The 18793-nt window shown below is 36.1% G+C and overlaps 4 protein-coding genes across 5 annotated transcripts in view; 3 read left to right on the top strand and 1 right to left on the bottom strand.

Annotated features, from left to right (window-relative positions):
* Positions 450-2426, bottom strand: LOC104714387 (BI1-like protein). The gene is made up of 4 exons (XM_010431736.2): positions 1901-2426; positions 1681-1794; positions 1388-1545; positions 450-747 (listed from the first exon to the last, which is right to left on the bottom strand). The coding sequence occupies exons 1-4, from the start codon at positions 2160-2162 to the stop codon at positions 541-543; spliced, it is 741 nt and encodes a 246-aa protein (XP_010430038.1). The 5' UTR covers positions 2163-2426; the 3' UTR covers positions 450-540.
* LOC104714376 (ETO1-like protein 1) lies at positions 3226-7276 on the top strand. 2 transcript variants are annotated; one of them, XM_010431724.2, is made up of 6 exons: positions 3226-3546; positions 3964-4160; positions 4256-5986; positions 6069-6360; positions 6466-6775; positions 6879-7276. In XM_010431724.2, the coding sequence occupies exons 2-6, from the start codon at positions 4045-4047 to the stop codon at positions 7097-7099; spliced, it is 2670 nt and encodes an 889-aa protein (XP_010430026.1). In that variant the 5' UTR covers positions 3226-3546; positions 3964-4044; the 3' UTR covers positions 7100-7276. The 2 variants fall into 2 exon arrangements, with proteins under 2 accessions (XP_010430026.1, XP_010430018.1); XM_010431716.2 differs by having other exon boundaries at positions 3226-4160.
* LOC104714367 (protein indeterminate-domain 12-like) lies at positions 9233-11876 on the top strand. Its single transcript, XM_010431705.2, has 3 exons — positions 9233-9595; positions 9852-10251; positions 11151-11876. The coding sequence occupies exons 1-3, from the start codon at positions 9406-9408 to the stop codon at positions 11758-11760; spliced, it is 1200 nt and encodes a 399-aa protein (XP_010430007.1). The 5' UTR covers positions 9233-9405; the 3' UTR covers positions 11761-11876.
* LOC104747170 (BEACH domain-containing protein A2-like) overlaps positions 13676-18793 on the top strand; it is a 15632-nt gene continuing 10514 nt past the window's right edge. Inside the window, exons 1-14 of the mRNA XM_019229577.1 lie at positions 13676-13778; positions 14131-14360; positions 14694-14766; positions 14924-15009; positions 15266-15401; positions 15498-15554; positions 15778-15891; positions 16038-16229; positions 16274-16330; positions 16554-16667; positions 16814-17005; positions 17131-17196; positions 17723-17837; positions 17998-18788. Coding sequence (XP_019085122.1) covers positions 14179-14360; positions 14694-14766; positions 14924-15009; positions 15266-15401; positions 15498-15554; positions 15778-15891; positions 16038-16229; positions 16274-16330; positions 16554-16667; positions 16814-17005; positions 17131-17196; positions 17723-17837; positions 17998-18788 — 2175 coding nt within the window. The 5' untranslated portion in view covers positions 13676-13778; positions 14131-14178. The remainder of the gene's footprint in view (positions 13779-14130; positions 14361-14693; positions 14767-14923; positions 15010-15265; positions 15402-15497; positions 15555-15777; positions 15892-16037; positions 16230-16273; positions 16331-16553; positions 16668-16813; positions 17006-17130; positions 17197-17722; positions 17838-17997; positions 18789-18793) is intronic.

The raw sequence follows: 18793 nt of genomic DNA, 5'->3' as shown, positions 1-18793 counted from the left end.
CCTTTTCTTCACCACACACCTCGAGGCTTCCCATGTTTTGCCCTTTTTTTTAATATCAAAATAGCTTTAGTTATCAAAATTAACAAAATAGTCTAAATCTAAACCCCAAGTTTTAACCTAAATCCTAAAACTAAACTCTAAACCTTAACCCTCTAATTGACTTTAATTTTTATTTTTTTAGAACCCAAAATCTAAACATAATATAGTTCATTAATTATTCCCTTAAATTTAAAAACGTCAGCCTATCTCTAATTTAAATATATTTCAAAATAAAAGTCCAATTATCCCATTTTTTTCTTATGAGAAAAACTTAAGCTTACACTTCTTCACTCTCGTGATGTCCTTAGCTACACTACACACATACTTTGGCATTTTCGTTATAATCATTTATCCAGAGTTTATGTGTTCCCTAGCTCTATTAATCAATCAAATCACATGAACATGTGAACTGTAACAACGAAAATATACAAATTTATTATTTTATTATTATAAACATTTTTTTAGAGACAACGAAGCTAAATTACCACATCCTCAAAATCATCATCTCTGTAAGACTCTAAATACAGTAAGAAGAGACAAGAAGAGGTTGATGATGTCTAAGTAGAGTGAAACCGCCGCCCAAATGTACTCATCATATGTGTAACGTTTGATCAGATTGTCTGTATCATAGACTATGTATCCGCAGAATATTATCGATGCCAAACAACCGTAGATCATCACTGATATTCGCCCTAATGGGAACAAGATCTGCACAAACATCATAGATCAAAATATGAAAACCTGGTTATGCAATCCAAATCTATACTCAGTCTCATCTAATATTGCTCTGTAATGTCTATAGTGAAATCAAGTTTCTAGCCTCCAAGTCTTCAAAGAATGCTATCAAAAAACAACCATAATCCAATAGGCTAATTAAATTTCTCATTTCATTAGCTAAACATAGAGAATCACAAATCATAGATAAAATCACTCATTCTACGAAATGCTTATAGAATATAGTGATATATCAAGTTTCTAACTTCTAGCCAAATGCTACCAAAAGTACCACATTTGACATTTCAATAGGTTTAAAGCTCTCATTATCTGTAATGCCTAGAGTGAGAATCAAGTTTCTAACTTCTTAAGAGTAAAAAATGCTACGAGGACTACCACATAGCACAAGTTAAAAGTAAAGCTCTTGTACTCTGCAATGCATATAGTGAAATCAAGTATCTAACTTCCATTAAATGGGCTTAAATTTAAAACTCCCATTCTCTGATAATGTCTAATGTGAAATCAAGTTTCTAACTTCTCAGCCTAAGAACAATGCTACCAAATTCCATAGGCCTTAGCCTAAAACTCTTGCTCTCTCTATTGCATGTTGTGAATTTGGAATGAACGGTGTTACCTGTATAATGCCGAAGACAATAAGCACAATGAGAGCGCCGAACAAGAATGGTCCGAGGAAATTAAAGTCATATCCTCTCCTAGCTGCCCAAAAGGTGTATAATGTGAGAGAAAGCACCACAACCGTTGTCAAGATCGCTGACTCAAGAATCACTTTCCCTGTTCCAACACAGAGTAAGTCATAAACACATGTACACACACAATAGAACCCATAGACATCAAGAGATGTTAATCAACAATCAAAATCTCAAATTCCTCAAATTTTACTACCAAAGTGGGTTGATGAAGTCTTACCATTGGTGAAAGCACATGACAATCCAACTACAAAAGCCAGAGCCAAAGTGAAAACCCCCAATAGCAAGTAATTCACCGGATGCTTCTGGTGGTAATAGTACAACGGGCACAACACTGTAAAACCAGAGAAAGAAACACAAATCCAATTTACAGATTGAGATTACAATCGAAAAATTGAAACTTTGATTTCTTAAACAAGTGTATGATGATGAAGTTTTACCTATGAGGGGAGTGATGATGATGACTATGTATAGAGCTAATCCAAGTCCAGTGGTTGCGAAAAACAGAGCGATTGGACGGACGGTGACCACAGTAGCTGCGACGGCGACGGTGGCGAGAAGCTGAAAGGCGATGATAGAGTAAACCTTGCGTATAAAACCCCACCGGAGATCAGGGTTCTCAAGCATCGTTGGGTATAAAGCCCTTGAGCTAGCGCCTGCTTCCACGTCATCTTTTCGGTACGGTAAGTTCCACTGATACATCACGATTCCGAGACAAAATTAGGTAAATTTGAACCCTTTTGATAATTGTATCACGATCGAAGGAGACGGAAGTTGAATCGGAGCACTTTGCTTGCGAGTCTCTGTTGTGATATATGATGAGCGGAACGAGAAAAAAAGCGAGAAAAGTTTGGATTTTTTTTCCTGGGAAAAAAGCGGTTGTGGGTAGAAGAGGAAGAAGAAACTTCATGAAGGATCTTGGGCTAAGGTGGAGGTGACACGTGACCACCAGAGATTACCATGACAAGGATGGTTCTGACTGTTTCTCTAGTTCTTTCTCTTCCCCTTGTTGTCCAAAGCGAAAGTGTTTACTGTTCTTGTCAAACTTAAGTGTCATTAAACGATTAAATTTTCTGTTTTGACTTTCATTAACTTTTGTATACTCTCTCTCTTTCAATTTATCTGAAGTTTAAAGTTTTGGCACATAGATTAAAAATTCATTTATTTTTTATTTTTATAATACTGTATAAATTTTAAAACATTACATTTTTATATATAACTAAAAATAATTCCACCAATATGAAAATAAACAATAAAATAAAAATAGTTATTATACGATATAGTTTTGATGAAATAGAGTTTAGTATTTTGAAGTTAAAGTTTAATTTTAAAATATAGTACTCGAACTTTAGAGATATTGTGCTAGATTTGGAAACAAAACAATTTTTAGTATTTATTTCTAAGAATTTTTCAATTAAATTAGAAATTAGAGATATAAAAAAAAAATTTGCATTAAAAATTGAAAAAATCAAAAAATAAAACAAAACTTTTTTAGAAAACATCTAAAAAAAGTTGAAATACAGGGTATAAATTATTATTTTTTCTCTTTTTCGTTGAAGTTGATAACTCATTTAATAAAAAAATAAGTTATGTTGTTTTTTTAAAAGATTTTCAGATTAGACAAACTAATCATAGGATTAAACTTTTTATTAAATGTAGTTAAGACATTAAAAAAGGCTGTCCAAACATATGCTCGATCAGTATACAATAGCTTAAGAATGTATAAATTATAATTAATTAAATTATTCACCATCTCTTGAAGAGTGGCCGAAGAAGAAATCGATAGTGGTGGTTACTGTTTGTGTGGAGATCTTCAAATAAAAAGAGGAGAGGATATGAAAAGAAGAAAAAACTTTCCCTTTTACCAATGAAACTAAAAGAGAGCTCAGAGAATTTTTACATACAAAAGTGTCAATTTGGAAAACATTTCCCACTCTCTCCATCTCTCTCTCTCTCTCACTTCGATTCACTTTCGTTCAAACTTGAACTTGTCCCCAGTTATCTCTCTGTCTAGGGTTCTTCTTCTTTTGAAATTGCAGAAGCTCTCGCAATAACACTGGTGGTGTCTAAGGCATCCTCTAGATTTGTACTCTATTCTACTCTCTTCTCATCTCGTTTGTAAAAAAGATTTGTACTTTTTGATGTCTAAGGCATCCTAGATTTGTTAGATTACCTTTGATTTTGCTGGGTTTAGCTAGATTATGCTACCACTGCCAGTTGTAGATTATTAGGGTTTTCTTGGGAAAGCTCTGATTTTTGCTGATTTATTCTCTTAATTTCTTTAATGGGTATCAGTTCTATGGCGATTTCGAGTGAGCTTTGTGGTTCTCATTTATGTTTTTAGGATTTGTTCTTCTATCTGACTGCACATAAGTAAGTGGTTTCATAGAGAAATGCTTTAGCTTTAGGTGTTTGGAAGATCTCATATATACAAAAGTTTAGATTTTTGTTGTTGTTGTTGTTGTTGTATAGGATTCCCATTAAGTAACCCATCTTTACTTAGGTTTCTGGGCTGGGTAGGGCAGTGTGATTACCCTCTCTGGCTATCCTGGAGATCTGGGACTTGTTTCATCTGTTATGTCAGATGAGGACTTTTTACCCATCTGATTCTTGTAAAGAATCACAGCTCGATTCCTTGAATCCACAGTCATGGCTTCAAGTTGAGAGAGGGAAACTATCTTCCTCTGCTTCTTCATCTGCGTAAGTCTTTTTCTCTTTTCTGTTTTCTGCTTGTTCTAATTTGTTAAGCTTGAGAGGCTTTGGATATAGAGTAAATCTTTGTTCTTTTTTTGTAGTCCACTGTGCAGAGAATCATTTATCAAAGTTCCTGAGCCGCAGATACTGCCGCATTATAAACCTCTCAACTACGTGGAAGTTCTAGCTCAGATTCACGAAGAGCTCGAGACTTGTCCGTTGCAGGAGAGATCGGTTCTGTATCTATTGCAGTATAATGTGTTTAGAGGTCTTGGAGAGACCAAACTTAGACGGAGAAGCCTTCAATCAGCTTGGCAAGAAGCTACAACTGTCCATGAGAAAGTTGTGTTTGGGTCTTGGTTGAGGTATGAGAAACAAGGAGAAGAGGTTATCACCGATTTGCTTTCCTCTTGTGGTAAATATTCTGAAGAGTTTCTGCCGCTGGATATTGCATCTTATTTCCCACCTATTACTGCTTCTTCTTCCCCTGAGACAGCGTCTGTGAAGACGAACCGCAGTGTATCTAAAAATGTTGTGTTTAAGATTGGAGAAGAGAAGATAGCTTGCCAAAGACGAAAAATTGCGAGTCTTTCGGCTCCATTTAACGCAATGCTTTATGGTAGTTTCACGGAATCACTTCTTGATGAGATAGACATGTCAGAGAATCATGTATCCTCATCAGCTATGCGGGTTGTTAGAGATTTCAGCGTTGTTGGTGTATTAATCGGAGTTTCCAAGAACCTTCTTTTGGAAGTCTTGGTATTCGCAAACAAGTTTTGCTGCGAGCAACTCAGAGATGCATGCGATAGAGAATTGGCATCCCTGATTTCTTCTATTGAATGTGCCATTGAGCTTATGGACTTTGCACTTGAAGAGAACTCACCAATCCTTGCTGCATCGTGTCTGCAAGTTTTCCTTTATGAGATGCCAAGTAGTTTGACAGATGAGCGTGTTGTCGAGGTTTTGACTCGGGTTAATAGATCTCAAGTCTCAACCATGGCAGGAAAAGCTTCATTCTCCTTGTACTCTTTTTTAAGTGAAGTCTCGATGTGTATAGATCCTCGTTCTGACAGAACATTGGGTTTCTTGGAGAAACTAGTTGACTTTGCAGAAAATGACCGGCAGCAAGTATTGGGGTTTCATCGGTTAGGGTGTACGAGGTTGTTGAGGAAAGAATACCGTGAGGCTGAAGAAGCTTTTGAAACCGCTTTTAATTTAGGCCATGTGTATTCAGCTACTGGTTTAGCAAGATTAGGATCCATCCAAGGGCATCGTCTTTGGGCTTACGAGAAGCTAAGCTCTGTTATCTCCTCTGTTTCACCGCCTCTCGGGTGGATGTATCAAGAAAGGTCTTTCTATTGTGAGGGTGATAAGAAATTGGAAGATCTTGACAAGGCAACCGAATTGGACCCGACTTTGACGTATCCTTACATGTATAGAGCTGTGGCTCTAATGTCGAAACAAAATGCTAAGGCTGCACTTGAAGAAATCAATCGGATCTTGGGGTTTAAACTCGCATTAGAATGCTTGGAAATCAGGTTTTGTCTTTATCTTGGTATGGATGACTATGAAGCAGCTCTTCGAGATATTCAGGCTGCTCTTACCCTGTGTCCGGATTATCGAATGTTCGATGGGAAAGTAGCTGGGAGGCAGCTCAGGACACTTGTGTATGAGCATGTCGAGAATTGGACAACAGCAGATTGTTGGATGCAGCTATATGAGAAATGGTCTAGTGTTGATGATATAGGTTCTCTTTCCGTGATCTATCAAATGCTTGAATCTGATGCTTGCAAAGGTGTTCTTTACTTCAGACAATCTTTGCTTCTCCTAAGGTAAATTGTTTTGAATTCTCTGTTTTTGTCCTAATTAATATCGTTAATGTATCATCTCATTCTCATACTTTTGTTTTAACAGGTTGAATTGTCCGGAAGCAGCGATGCGTAGTTTACAGTTAGCACGCGAGCATGCCTCGAGTGATCACGAGCGTTTGGTTTACGAAGGATGGATCTTGTATGATACAGGTCACTGCGAAGAAGGGCTTCAAAAGGCTAAGGAATCCATTAGAATAAAGAGATCATTCGAAGCTTATTTCCTCCAAGCTTATGCCTTAGCGGAATCTAGCCTCGATCTATCAAGTTCTTCGACTGTTGTTTCACTCCTTGAAGATGCTCTGAAATGCCCTTCTGATAGGTTGCGCAAAGGTCAGGTACGGTCGTTCTCCATCACTACATCTATTAGGTTGCGCAAAGGTTAGGCGATTAGATGCAGCTGATTAAGTTCTATGGCAATGCCATTTGTTGTTTTGTTTTAGGCTCTAAACAATCTCGGGAGCGTCTATGTCGATTGTGAGAAGCTAGACTTAGCTGCGGATTGCTATATAAATGCTCTCAAGGTGAGACACACGCGTGCACACCAAGGCCTAGCTCGTGTCCATTTCCTTAGAAACGACAAAGCTGCAGCTTACGAAGAAATGACTAGACTAATCGAAAAGGCTCAAAACAATGCATCTGCCTACGAAAAAAGATCCGAGTATTGTGATCGTGAACTTGCCAAATCTGATCTTGAAATGGTCACCCGGTTAGACCCTCTCCGGGTTTATCCTTATCGGTATCGCGCAGCAGGTTTGTTCTTTTCTAATAACTCTTTTTGCTCCTCGTCTTCTCAGAAAACATTTGGCTTAACTTTAAACTCAAGTTTTTGTTATCCTTTTGCGGGTTATTACAGTGTTGATGGATAGTCGGAAGGAGAAAGAGGCTATAGCGGAGTTATCACGAGCTATCGCCTTTAAAGCGGATCTTCATCTTCTGCACCTACGAGCGGCTTTCCACGAGCACATTGGGGAAGTTGGAAATGCTTTGCGGGACTGTCGTGCAGCGCTCTCGGTCGACCCTAACCATCAGGAAATGCTCGAACTCCATAGCCGTGTTAATAGCCATGAACCTTGAAACCGCAACCATACACAACAGAGCTTCCAGATGAGGAAAGTAAAGTGTGAAAATTTGTAAAACTAAAAAGAAAATCATACTGTAGTTGGAAAATCTTGTAATCTCTTGTCACTCTTTTATTCTTTTGTTGTTGTTTTCCTAAAAATCGATTTTATATTCAACGTAAACTTTAAAATTCCTCTGGGCCTAAAATGGGAACTGAACTTTACCAAATCATTCAAAACCGTAGAAGCGACGATCCATATATGTAAAAAGGATAACCCAAGTTGATGACTAGTTTTGTTTGTCCTCAAATGAGCTAATTTCTTCCTTTTTTTTTTTTTTCTTTTAACTCAAAAAAGTATACATTTTCCCACTTTATTTGTTACATGAATTCGAATATTCATGTATATTTATTTCCTTCGTATAGCGTATATATTTCAGAATATTTCACAATTCAAAAAAACCTTTTTGGAAAAGAAAAGAAAAATAAAAGAAGAATATTCGAGGTTGCATGGGTTAGTAGTTTACGCTCGTGTCTCATGATGGTCATATGTTTTTTTTGGCCTACAGCGTAAACTTACTAATGCCTATACCAATGAATCTAATGGACGTAGAGGACACGTCTAGGGACTAAATCGACTTAACATAATGTTCTTTTTGTGTTTGATTGGAATATATATACATTTTTTATATAAAATTTAAAGAGATAAAAAGTTAAAGAACGGATGAAAGAGTGCGAAAAATTCTTGTTGGTGGGGTAAAGTGTCTTTCTTTTGGGCATGAACACTTTTCAAAGGTGAGAATATTAATCAAAACTTAAAAAGGTAAAAAAAAAAAAAGGAAGAGGAAGATATCACAAAGTCATCCACAAGAGTAAATCATAGGAAGCCGAAACTAAAATTCAACAAAGTAATATATTCCATTCTGATATTCAAAGCCAAAAATGCTTTTAGGGCATATTTATCCTAGTCCTACTAAGTAATAAAGCTAAATGTATATATAGAGAAGAGATGTTATATTTTTGCACACAGTCACATTCACATGTTCAATTTTTCCTTATATTTCCTTAAGGTTGTATTGATTTATTTTATCGCTTATGATAAGTTCCATTCAGATTCGTGTGCCTTTATAAGAATTTTGGGTATCTTATGAGAAAAAACTACGAGGATCAAAAAGGAGATAAAACTGTAGCAGCCTTAGTAGAACTAGAAAGTATAGCATCACTCGCAATTCATAATAATTCAATAGCAAAATTGAACAAGTATGCTTTATGTTCTTGGCAATAAGTCAAACTATATCATCTTGGATACTTAACTCCATTAAATAATTACTACAATTGCATAATGTTATAGTTCAACTGTCATCATATTCAAATCTTGAGTTTTTTTTAACCATTACAATTAATACAAGATGTATCGCAATGTCTCAGTACGACTCACGATGAACTTGATTTTTCCAGTACTGATATCATCCAATGGTTCTAGTACTAATTATGATCCTTCTCTAATAAGAACAACGTTTGGCTAAGTAATTGTGTTTTAGATTCTCTTACAAACTAAAACAAAACAAAAGTAATCTACTTTATACAAAACCCAATAAATTGAAAAGAGGCAGTTTTCTTTTTTTTTGAATGTAGTAAATGTAATTATTACTTCCATTTAAGGAAATTAGGCCTGTTAAGTCTCATCTCACAATATTTTCCATTAATTGCACAAATTGATAGCTGAGTAGCTTTTTTCTTTTCTTTCTGGGGTCTACTCTTCTCTTTTTTTAGTAGACAGTTTTAAGTAATTGCTTATAGTCTGGTCCTGTAATCATCACTCTTCTCAGTAATGCAGAACACTTGAACTTGAAACGTCTCCAAAACAACATAATAAAAAAATAAACAAAAATAGTTTAAAATACAAAGTCAAAGTCTCACTTTCAAACATACACTCTCTCCTCTGTAGTATTTATCTGCACATAGATAGAAAAACTAATACAAAAATGGGAATCAAACAGTCTTTGCATTTATTGTAAGCACACACATATATGTATACGATAGTGACATTGGAGAATAATCCATCATGGTCGTCCTCTTTGCTTTTGAGACCATACAAAATATACATGTGCATATACACTCAAGAAAACCAAAAATATTACTACATTTTTATGTTTTCTTGCATATATAGCCAAAGAATGATGTCTTTCTGTGTAGACACATCTTACTCTCTAGGTACTTGCATCTTATTTTAAGAGCTCAGAATAAACCAAAGTTTCGATCTTTTTATAGTTTTCTTCCAAACTTTTGTTTTTTCTTTGGTTGGAGTTTTCTTCTTCCATCCATGGATATGTTTTCATCTCATTCCTTGTCCTATAAACTAACCTCTTTGTCTACTGAAGCAAGTGCTTCTTCTGGTAACACTCTCAGTACTATCCAAGGTTTCAGTGGCTTCAACAATGTAACTTCCAGTCTTTGTACACACACAGAGACTCACAAGAATAAGAAAAGGAGAGGCCTTCCTGGAAATCCTGGTAATAAACTTTTACTTTATTTCATTTGGATTCTTAAAAACCATTTGAATCCGGAAACTATTCCTGGTAGAATCTTGGAACCTTAACTTTTTCATATGGATTTTTGAGTACTAGCTAGCAGAATCTGGGAACTTCTTTTCAAATGAGTTTTGTAAAAAGTCTTCCTTTTTTTTATTATAATTAGCTAGGGTTTGTAACAAAATCATCTTCTTTTTTTTTGACCATGAATGTGTTTGAAACTTAATTCTTTGGGCAGATCCAGATGCAGAGGTAATCGCACTATCACCAAAGACACTTCTTGCAACGAACAGATTCGTTTGTGAGATATGCAACAAAGGGTTTCAAAGAGATCAGAATCTACAGCTTCACAGGAGAGGCCACAATCTTCCATGGAAGCTGAAGCAGAAGAGCAGCAAAGAACAACAAAAGAAGAAAGTCTATGTGTGCCCAGAGACAAAATGTGCTCATCATCATCCTTCTAGGGCTCTTGGTGATCTCACAGGGATCAAGAAACACTTTTGCAGGAAACATGGTGAAAAGAAATGGAAATGTGAAAAGTGTTCAAAGTTCTATGCCGTTCAATCTGATTGGAAAGCTCACACTAAGATCTGTGGTACAAGAGAGTATAGATGTGACTGCGGCACTCTTTTCTCGAGGTAAGCTTTTTTTTTTTCTCTTTCTTTTTTTTTTTTCTTGGTCAATAGTATTTTGGTTTATTTCTTTTTGTTCTTATGTGAAGATCTTTCTTTGTTCCTTTGTTACTGTTTTCTTGATATTTTTTACTGATGTTTCTGTGACAAATCTAGATTATTGTCTATCTATATAGAGATAGGAGTCCATGTGACACATGTGAATCGATAAATTTTTCGTGGTTTGTATAAATTTAGATGAATTTAATGCTTTCGTGTGACTGATTTCAGTTGTCTTCTTTTGGTTATGTTCTTTGACAAATCTGATAGTGTCTGTCCATGGACTATATACTTTGAGTGCAATTAAATGCAGTGGCAAAATTCATGGATTAAGACACTAAATGTATACATGTTGTCCAATTAATGCGAGTATATGTATTTTAGAGCTAATGTTTATGTATTTCTGAGATATAAATAATTGAATCCTAGCTATTCCAATTAAAAAAATGACTCTTTTTGTTTCTTGTTATTGTATGTAAAATTTGTGTTGCATTATTGAAATTTGAAAGAGATAAATTAAAGAAGCCTGCAGGTGAATCTATCTTCTCATTCATCATCATAATGCTGGAAAAAGAATCTTGATTTTTTCAATGATTATTTTTTGTGTTTGAGAAAAAGATTTTGTAATCTAGCTATGATTTGATTTGATATGTGTAATTTACATTGGTCCATTATTACACTTCAAAGGCTTTTCTTGGAATTTTGAAATTTCTTCTCTCTGTGTACTTTGGTCCACTCAAAAATTATTTTGCTTCTTGCATTATCATAGATCGTACGTACATTATACGTAAATTCATTTTTTTTTCTTAATATTTATTTCTAAACATATCTAATCTGTTTTTGTGTGTCTGTGATATGAAAAACAGGAAAGACAGTTTCATAACGCATAGAGCGTTTTGTGATGCATTAGCAGAAGAAAGTGCAAGAATCATTTCAACCTCTTCCTCCATTAATCTTACAAACCCTAGCCCTAACATCCAAGACAATCATCGCTTTATGGTCAATAAATCTTCTCCCTTGCTCTTCACGTCACCTCTTTGCGTTGAACCATCACACTCCACCGCCGCTCTTCCATCAACGGCAGCTCTCTCCGCGACGGCTCTCCTTCAAAAAGCAACGGCTCTCAGCTCCTCAGCTATCGGCGGCGCAGGACAGACTCGATCGATCGGTCATCATCACCGACATCTGACGAACGTCAACGAGCTTCTTGGTGTTGACCGGGTCATGGTGACGTCGTCTGAGTACGACCAGCTAGCGTCCACGTGGCAGAAAGCTGATCGTTTGACCAGAGACTTTCTTGGACTCACGGGTCACGGGGTGCAGGTTAGCGTGAGACCCGGTGATATGCTGGGGTACGCAGGTGGCGTGGCGTTTCCTGTGTCGGCGTACGATACCGAATCTCATCATGATCACGAGTCGTCGTTTCAGAAGGCTTACGATCTGGGATTCTCAGGAGCCCACCACCACACACTATAAAAGGGCAAAACTGGAATCTTCACTTCCCTTTATTTTGTTGCTCTTGAATTACTTTTTATTTCCATCGGGAACAAAGAAAAGACAAAGAGCTAAACGAAAGCATTTCTTTTTGGTTACTTTCTACTTTCTAGGGATTATTATTAATTTTTCTAATTGTTACAACTTTTGAATTTTCTCTAGTTTACGTTCGATATTCGTATAGTATATATATACAAGGAGATTAATTACATCGATAATTTCTTTTTGAATATTACGTCCGAGTTTGAAAACGTTTTTTTTTAAAAAATTTTACATGAACATTATGGTCTTTTCTATAAACAAAGAAAATATTATTGTTGTTCAATATAAAAAAAAATAATTGGATTGACAAAGGCCCCACGAGAAAACTGCAACCTCTAGGGATTGACGAATGTGTCCTCTCAAAGCCAGCTTCTGTGATTGTGATAGAGATACTACACAACTTCATATCCACGTACATGTGTATAATATGCCCTTATTGAAGATGTTTGGAGTAATTAAATAACAATGTGTCAATCTTTATAACCATATATAGAAGCGTGCATTTATTGATATGGGTCTAAAATCATAAAATTTAACTCGAATTTTTGGCAATAGGTGTAGCCGTGTAGACAAGAATTATTTATTGTTGTTCTTATTGCTGTTAACTAGTTGCTATCGATCGTAATCAGTAATCAGAGTGACAAGGATCTTATATTATTGATGGTCATTTATATTGCCACTAGCAACGAATAACAAACTGTGTATTAGCATTTTCGAGCAACAACGCGTACTGTGATGAACAGTCGCTGATTGATACTAATATACTGTATACTCAGCTCATCAGAATATATATAGTAGCAAATCGCTAGAAAAGTTTACTGCATGCATGTTTATAACAACGAGAGATTAGTTACCAGCTGAAATGATTAGTTTGATTGATTATATATTAAGGACATAATCAAATCAAAAGGAATTACACTAGCTAGAAACATGCACCTTAAAAGGGAGGGTGAGGAGGAATCAAATAAAAAAGATATAGAAAACTACGAGGAATAATATAAAGTAGAAAAAGATTAAAGAAAACGTAAGGTCAAAGAGCTTGTTGATGAGGACACGCATGAACGAACATGCGACCACTAAAAAGATAAAATCAAAAGAACATTGTTCATGGGATCAATATGGTTTCCTTTTATGTTTTTTACACATCCTATACAACTTCTTTTTGCTTTTTTTTTTTTTTTTTTTTGGGATTATGTGTAGGTTGGTTGATATAAAGATATAAATGCATACTATTCCCTTTTCTTTGCTTTGGGCTTAGATTCAGATTCCAGACACATATAATAATAGACTCTCTATATAGTATTCTTTGGGTTGACTGATATATATAGAGTGATTTTGCAAATCATTAGCAATACAATATTATGATCATTTTGAATATTTGACATCTAATTTATTTGATCAGGAAATCTATAGCCTCTATCATTAATTAACTCGTTTAGGTGATAGGATGAAGATATTTTTATGATATTGTTGGAGGTTCTTTTGTAACACGTTGCATTTGCTTAGATGGATTCCGTAAAATTCGATATGGCAGCATGATGTTTGATAAGACTTGACTTCATATTCGCATCTACATTCAATAATCTTGCACGAATATATAAGTCAATAGTCAACATTATAGTCTTCATAAAAGTGTGCTCTCGATTTTGGGGATGATCGTCAAAACCGTAATCTTCTTTATGGACCTAAACGATTTTATAAAGAATAACGGGGTAAGAATGCGAAATTGAAACATTCCAGGGGCGATAAGATAAAACAATTTTAATTAGGAGCTTAATTAATTTTGCGTTTAAAGTAAATAATCTATATTTAGGGGAAATTAATAAAATAAAGAAAAAATAGCGTGAGTGAGGGAGAGAAAGTGAGATGATGACTTGAGACTTTCGTTTGAAGCCGAGAAACAAGGCGCGGAGAAACGAAGACAACGACGACGAACGATGATGAACACATCACAAAACGTAGATATTCATCTTTTATTTTTCGTTAATCGACCTTTCAATTGATTTTTTTTTTCCTCCGTCAATCTCGAATCGTCGCGTTCTCCGTATCAGAATCTGTGTTTCCTCAGAGGATGAAGCAAAATTTGAAAAGTGTTGTTGTTGTGGGGGTGTTGAATCGCTAATCGCAGTTTTGGATCTCTGATTTTGTTCTTGCTTACAAAACAAACCCTAATCCTTCTTGCTTACAGAGTTTTTTTGATGTCTGGGTTGTTGTTGTTGTTGTTGTTCGTATTCATTGATTCCGTTTCTTTATTGGTTTAATCGAAAGAAACGGGTTTGATTTCTGGTAACCGACTCGGATCTGGTTCAGGAGGACTGGTAATCGGATGAATGTGTTTGGAATCGAAACTGTGGAATCATGAAATGGAGATCATTGCTTCAGGACTTGAAGGATAAGGTTGGAGTAGCTGAAACAACCGCCGAGTTAAATGTCGAAGACGTCGTCAGTGACTCCCCTACTCCACCGTCTTCATCAGCTTCCCCGTCCTCTATTAACGCTGTCTCTGCTCAGCATGACTTCAATTCATTATCTCCTACAAGGTACTCCTCTGTGGTGCCTTTACTTTGTTTTTTCTCCCAAGACTTTGTAGTATGTAAGGGATACCAATTACTAGGTTTAGGATTCGGTTCTAGTGTAGCAGAGAAGAGGGGTGGTGAAGTAGATAGACTGAATCAAACGAGCTATATTTCTGAAAACATGTGAGTGGTATGATTTCGTGATCTTTCCAAGTTACCAAGTAGGTAGTTTAATGTGACACTATTCAATGATGACTTTTGTTTATTAGTTTTCTCAAGGCAATTTATTTTGTGCACTTTCACTGATCATATGTTGGCATAAGTAACCAATGGTTCTCCTCTTTACTCCTTGGAAAGCCGAGACAAACGTAAGCTGGAACTGGACTTCACGAGATACTGGGAAGAGTTCCGTTCATCAAGCTCTGAACAGGTTCGTGTGTGATAACTTCACAACTCAATGCGTGCTTTTATCATTTGTTCATAGTTGTTACCCATATGTTATGAACAATCAGTCAATCACTTATTGTGTACACATAAAAGAAAAACTGGAAATCCCTACTGCTAATCCTTTATATATGTCACAGCAGGAGAAAGAAGCCGCCCTGAATCTGAGTGTGAATACGTTTTGTAGACTAGTGAAGCAGCATGCTAATGTAGATCAGTTAGTTACCATGTAAGCCATTTCTAAATCTCTCTTTTTCTATTTGTATGGAATCATATGTAACTGCTTTGATTCTTTTCCAAGATACAATTTGCATGTCAACTAGGAAATGTCTCAGATTCTCCACATGATTTAAGCTTGTATAAAGGGATCACACANCCTATCTTGAACATTTTTCTTCATTAGAGGGTCTTCTGTACTCTCTTTCCCTTCTCAGATATCAGATATGAGAAAATCAACCATATTGGGAATTTTATTTCAATTGCAGTTTAGTAGAAACACATATATTCTCTTTCGTCATTGGGAGAGCATTTGTGACAGATGTTGAAAAGTTAAAGATTAGCAGCAAGACAAGATCATTAGATGTTGAGAAAGTACTAAATTTTTTTTCTGAAGTCACCAAGGTTTGCCTTTCCTTCTGATTACAGTGAATCAGGACATGTAGTATTCTTTCTCTGTTAACCATGATTTTGTTGTTTTTTTTTTTTTTTTTCATGCAGGAGGGTTCAAGTCGTGGTGCAGACCTTTTAACTGCTGTTGAAGTCCTTGCATCTGGGGTACTTTTGACTTTTACGTGCCTTTTAGTTTTTTCCCTTACTCAGCTATGCGTTTAAATAATTACCAAAGCTTGTTATTGAGATTGAATATCTGATAGCTAACTGGTAGTTACGCTCACCTTTGGAGGCAGTAGAAAAATTTCAGGGTGCTGGCTCTTTGATGGCTTATATAATAAAAACTGTGTTGGTTTATATACTCAACCTTTTATGTGTTTTCTTTCAGCCTTTCGACAAACAATCTCTATTGGATTCTGGGATATTATGTTGTCTAATACACATTCTCAATGTGCTTCTGACTTATAGTGAAGGTGAAAAAACTGTTAATGCTGAAGAAAAGGTAAAGATGGCAGATATAGTACTCTCCAAGCTAGACACTTGAGGTTATGTTTAATGGTTCTAGTCAGAGTCATGTATAACACAATTTTCTACAATGTGTTTCATGCTGGCGGATTGAGACTTTAACGCGTCTCCATTTATTTACAGGTGGTGGGGAATGTTGTCCATATCATGAAAGCATTGGCAAGCCATCCTTCTGCTGCACAGAGTTTGATTGAAGATGACTCTTTTGAGCTGCTTTTCAAAATGGTTTACAATGGTTCTCTCGTGGCTCTTTCTCAATATAAAGATGGCCTAGTTTCATTACACAACATACAGCTTCACAGACATGCAATGCAGGTAATTTGTTGCTCACNTTTTTTTTTTTTTTTTTTTTCATGCAGGAGGGTTCAAGTCGTGGTGCAGACCTTTTAACTGCTGTTGAAGTCCTTGCATCTGGGGTACTTTTGACTTTTACGTGCCTTTTAGTTTTTTCCCTTACTCAGCTATGCGTTTAAATAATTACCAAAGCTTGTTATTGAGATTGAATATCTGATAGCTAACTGGTAGTTACGCTCACCTTTGGAGGCAGTAGAAAAATTTCAGGGTGCTGGCTCTTTGATGGCTTATATAATAAAAACTGTGTTGGTTTATATACTCAACCTTTTATGTGTTTTCTTTCAGCCTTTCGACAAACAATCTCTATTGGATTCTGGGATATTATGTTGTCTAATACACATTCTCAATGTGCTTCTGACTTATAGTGAAGGTGAAAAAACTGTTAATGCTGAAGAAAAGGTAAAGATGGCAGATATAGTACTCTCCAAGCTAGACACTTGAGGTTATGTTTAATGGTTCTAGTCAGAGTCATGTATAACACAATTTTCTACAATGTGTTTCATGCTGGCGGATTGAGACTTTAACGCGTCTCCATTTATTTACAGGTGGTGGGGAATGTTGTCCATATCATGAAAGCATTGGCAAGCCATCCTTCTGCTGCACAGAGTTTGATTGAAGATGACTCTTTTGAGCTGCTTTTCAAAATGGTTTACAATGGTTCTCTCGTGGCTCTTTCTCAATATAAAGATGGCCTAGTTTCATTACACAACATACAGCTTCACAGACATGCAATGCAGGTAATTTGTTGCTCACCTGTTCTTCTACAAATCGAGCAATGAGCAATGTGTTTTGAAACTTAAACTTATGTGAATGTTGCGATGCTTACAGTTCCATTTGTGAATCCCTTTCTTGTCACTGTCAGATTCTTGGGCTTCTTCTTGTCAATGACAATGGTAGCACGGCAAGCTACATACGCAAACACCATCTGGTATGCCATTAGATTTGTAGATAGCCTCACTGTGGAATATTAATTCTCGTGTATCTCATGCTTATGTCAAACTATCCGAGGTCTTCCGTGATTAAGAATTTGGTTATCAGGAGACTTAGGTTAATTTTACTAGAAGAGTATGAGACAAAAGCTAATGATAACTATTGGTTTTGTGCATATATACTCTTCTTTTCACAACCTTAGCATTGCTAAATAGCCGCAATCTTCAAAGCATTTGACAATATTCGTTTTCTTAAATGAAGGAGTTTGTTTAAATACTTGTCCTAGGTGTGTGAGCTTAAGATCTTTGTTAAGAAGCTAGATCACTAAAAAAAGCTGCCTCTGATAGATCTTGTAACTAAGAACAACTATTTGGTTTCTGTTTAGTGTGAAAGAAGTATGAACCTATAATTTGTTACTGCTAGATATGAAGGTGCTTTTTTAATTGAGCTTTTCTGGCACAAGGTATGACTGCTCGCTCTGTTTCAACTTCTTCTGAACTATGTTTTGCTGAGTTCTTCTGCAGATAAAGGTTCTCCTAGTGGCTGTCAAAGATTTTGATCCGGACTGTGGGGACTCATCTTATACAATGGGCATTGTGGATTTGTTACTTGACTGTGTGGAACTATCATACAGACCTGGTAATTTTGCTTAGAAAAATACATAAGAACTCAAAATATGTCAATTGCCATGAAAAAATGTAGTGGAGAGTAGAGATATTCGGCAGTGATCTTCTTACTTTTGTATTTGTTAACTACTCTGATTATGGTTGCTAATCTTTATCAAATTTGACTAATGTAGAAACTGGTGGGGTTAGACTCAAAGAGGACATACGAAATGCACATGGTTACCATTTCCTTGTACAGTTTGCCCTGATTTTGTCTTCTATGCCAAAAGATATGGTTTTCGCATTCAATCATTCATCTCCACACAAAAATAGCGGTTCCGATGACTCTGAAAATCAGCCACCTCTTTCATTGAATAGTAGTCAAAATGATGACAGGGCTTCACAAAATTTCTCCCCTTCACTGTCCAGATTGCTTGATGTTCTTGTCACCTTGGCTCAGACTGGTCCCATTGAGTCACCTGGAGCAAATACTTCACTATTTTCCCACACAAAGCCCACTGCTAACAATCTGTATGATGAGGATCATGGAAATGGTAAAGTTAAAGACCTTGAAGCTGTCCAAATGTTGCAAGACATCTTTCTGAAAGCAGAGAACAAGGATCTTCAGGCTGAAGTGTTAAACCGAATGTTCAAGATATTCACGAGCCATATGGAAAACTATAGAATGTGCCAGGAACTAAGGACTGTTCCACTTCTGTTGCTGAACATGGATGGTTTTCCTTCCTCACTGCAAGAGTTAATCCTCAAAATTCTTGAATATGCTGTCACAGTTGTAAATTGTGTTCCAGAGCAAGAATTATTGTCACTTTGTTTCTTGTTGCAACAGCCAATCAATTCCGAGTTGAAGCATACCATACTTTCTTTCTTTGTGAAGCTCACATCTTTCGATCTAAGGTACAAGAAAGTCCTAGGTGAAGTTGGCGTTTTGGAAGTCTTACAAGATGATCTGAAGCAGTGCAAACTTCTCAT

The sequence above is a fragment of the Camelina sativa genome, chromosome 2, assembly GCF_000633955.1.
Source record: "Camelina sativa cultivar DH55 chromosome 2, Cs, whole genome shotgun sequence".
NCBI classification, from domain to species: domain Eukaryota; kingdom Viridiplantae; phylum Streptophyta; class Magnoliopsida; order Brassicales; family Brassicaceae; genus Camelina; species Camelina sativa.
The sequence above is the reverse complement of the archived record's forward strand: the minus strand, read 5'-3'. Positions and strand labels throughout refer to the sequence as shown.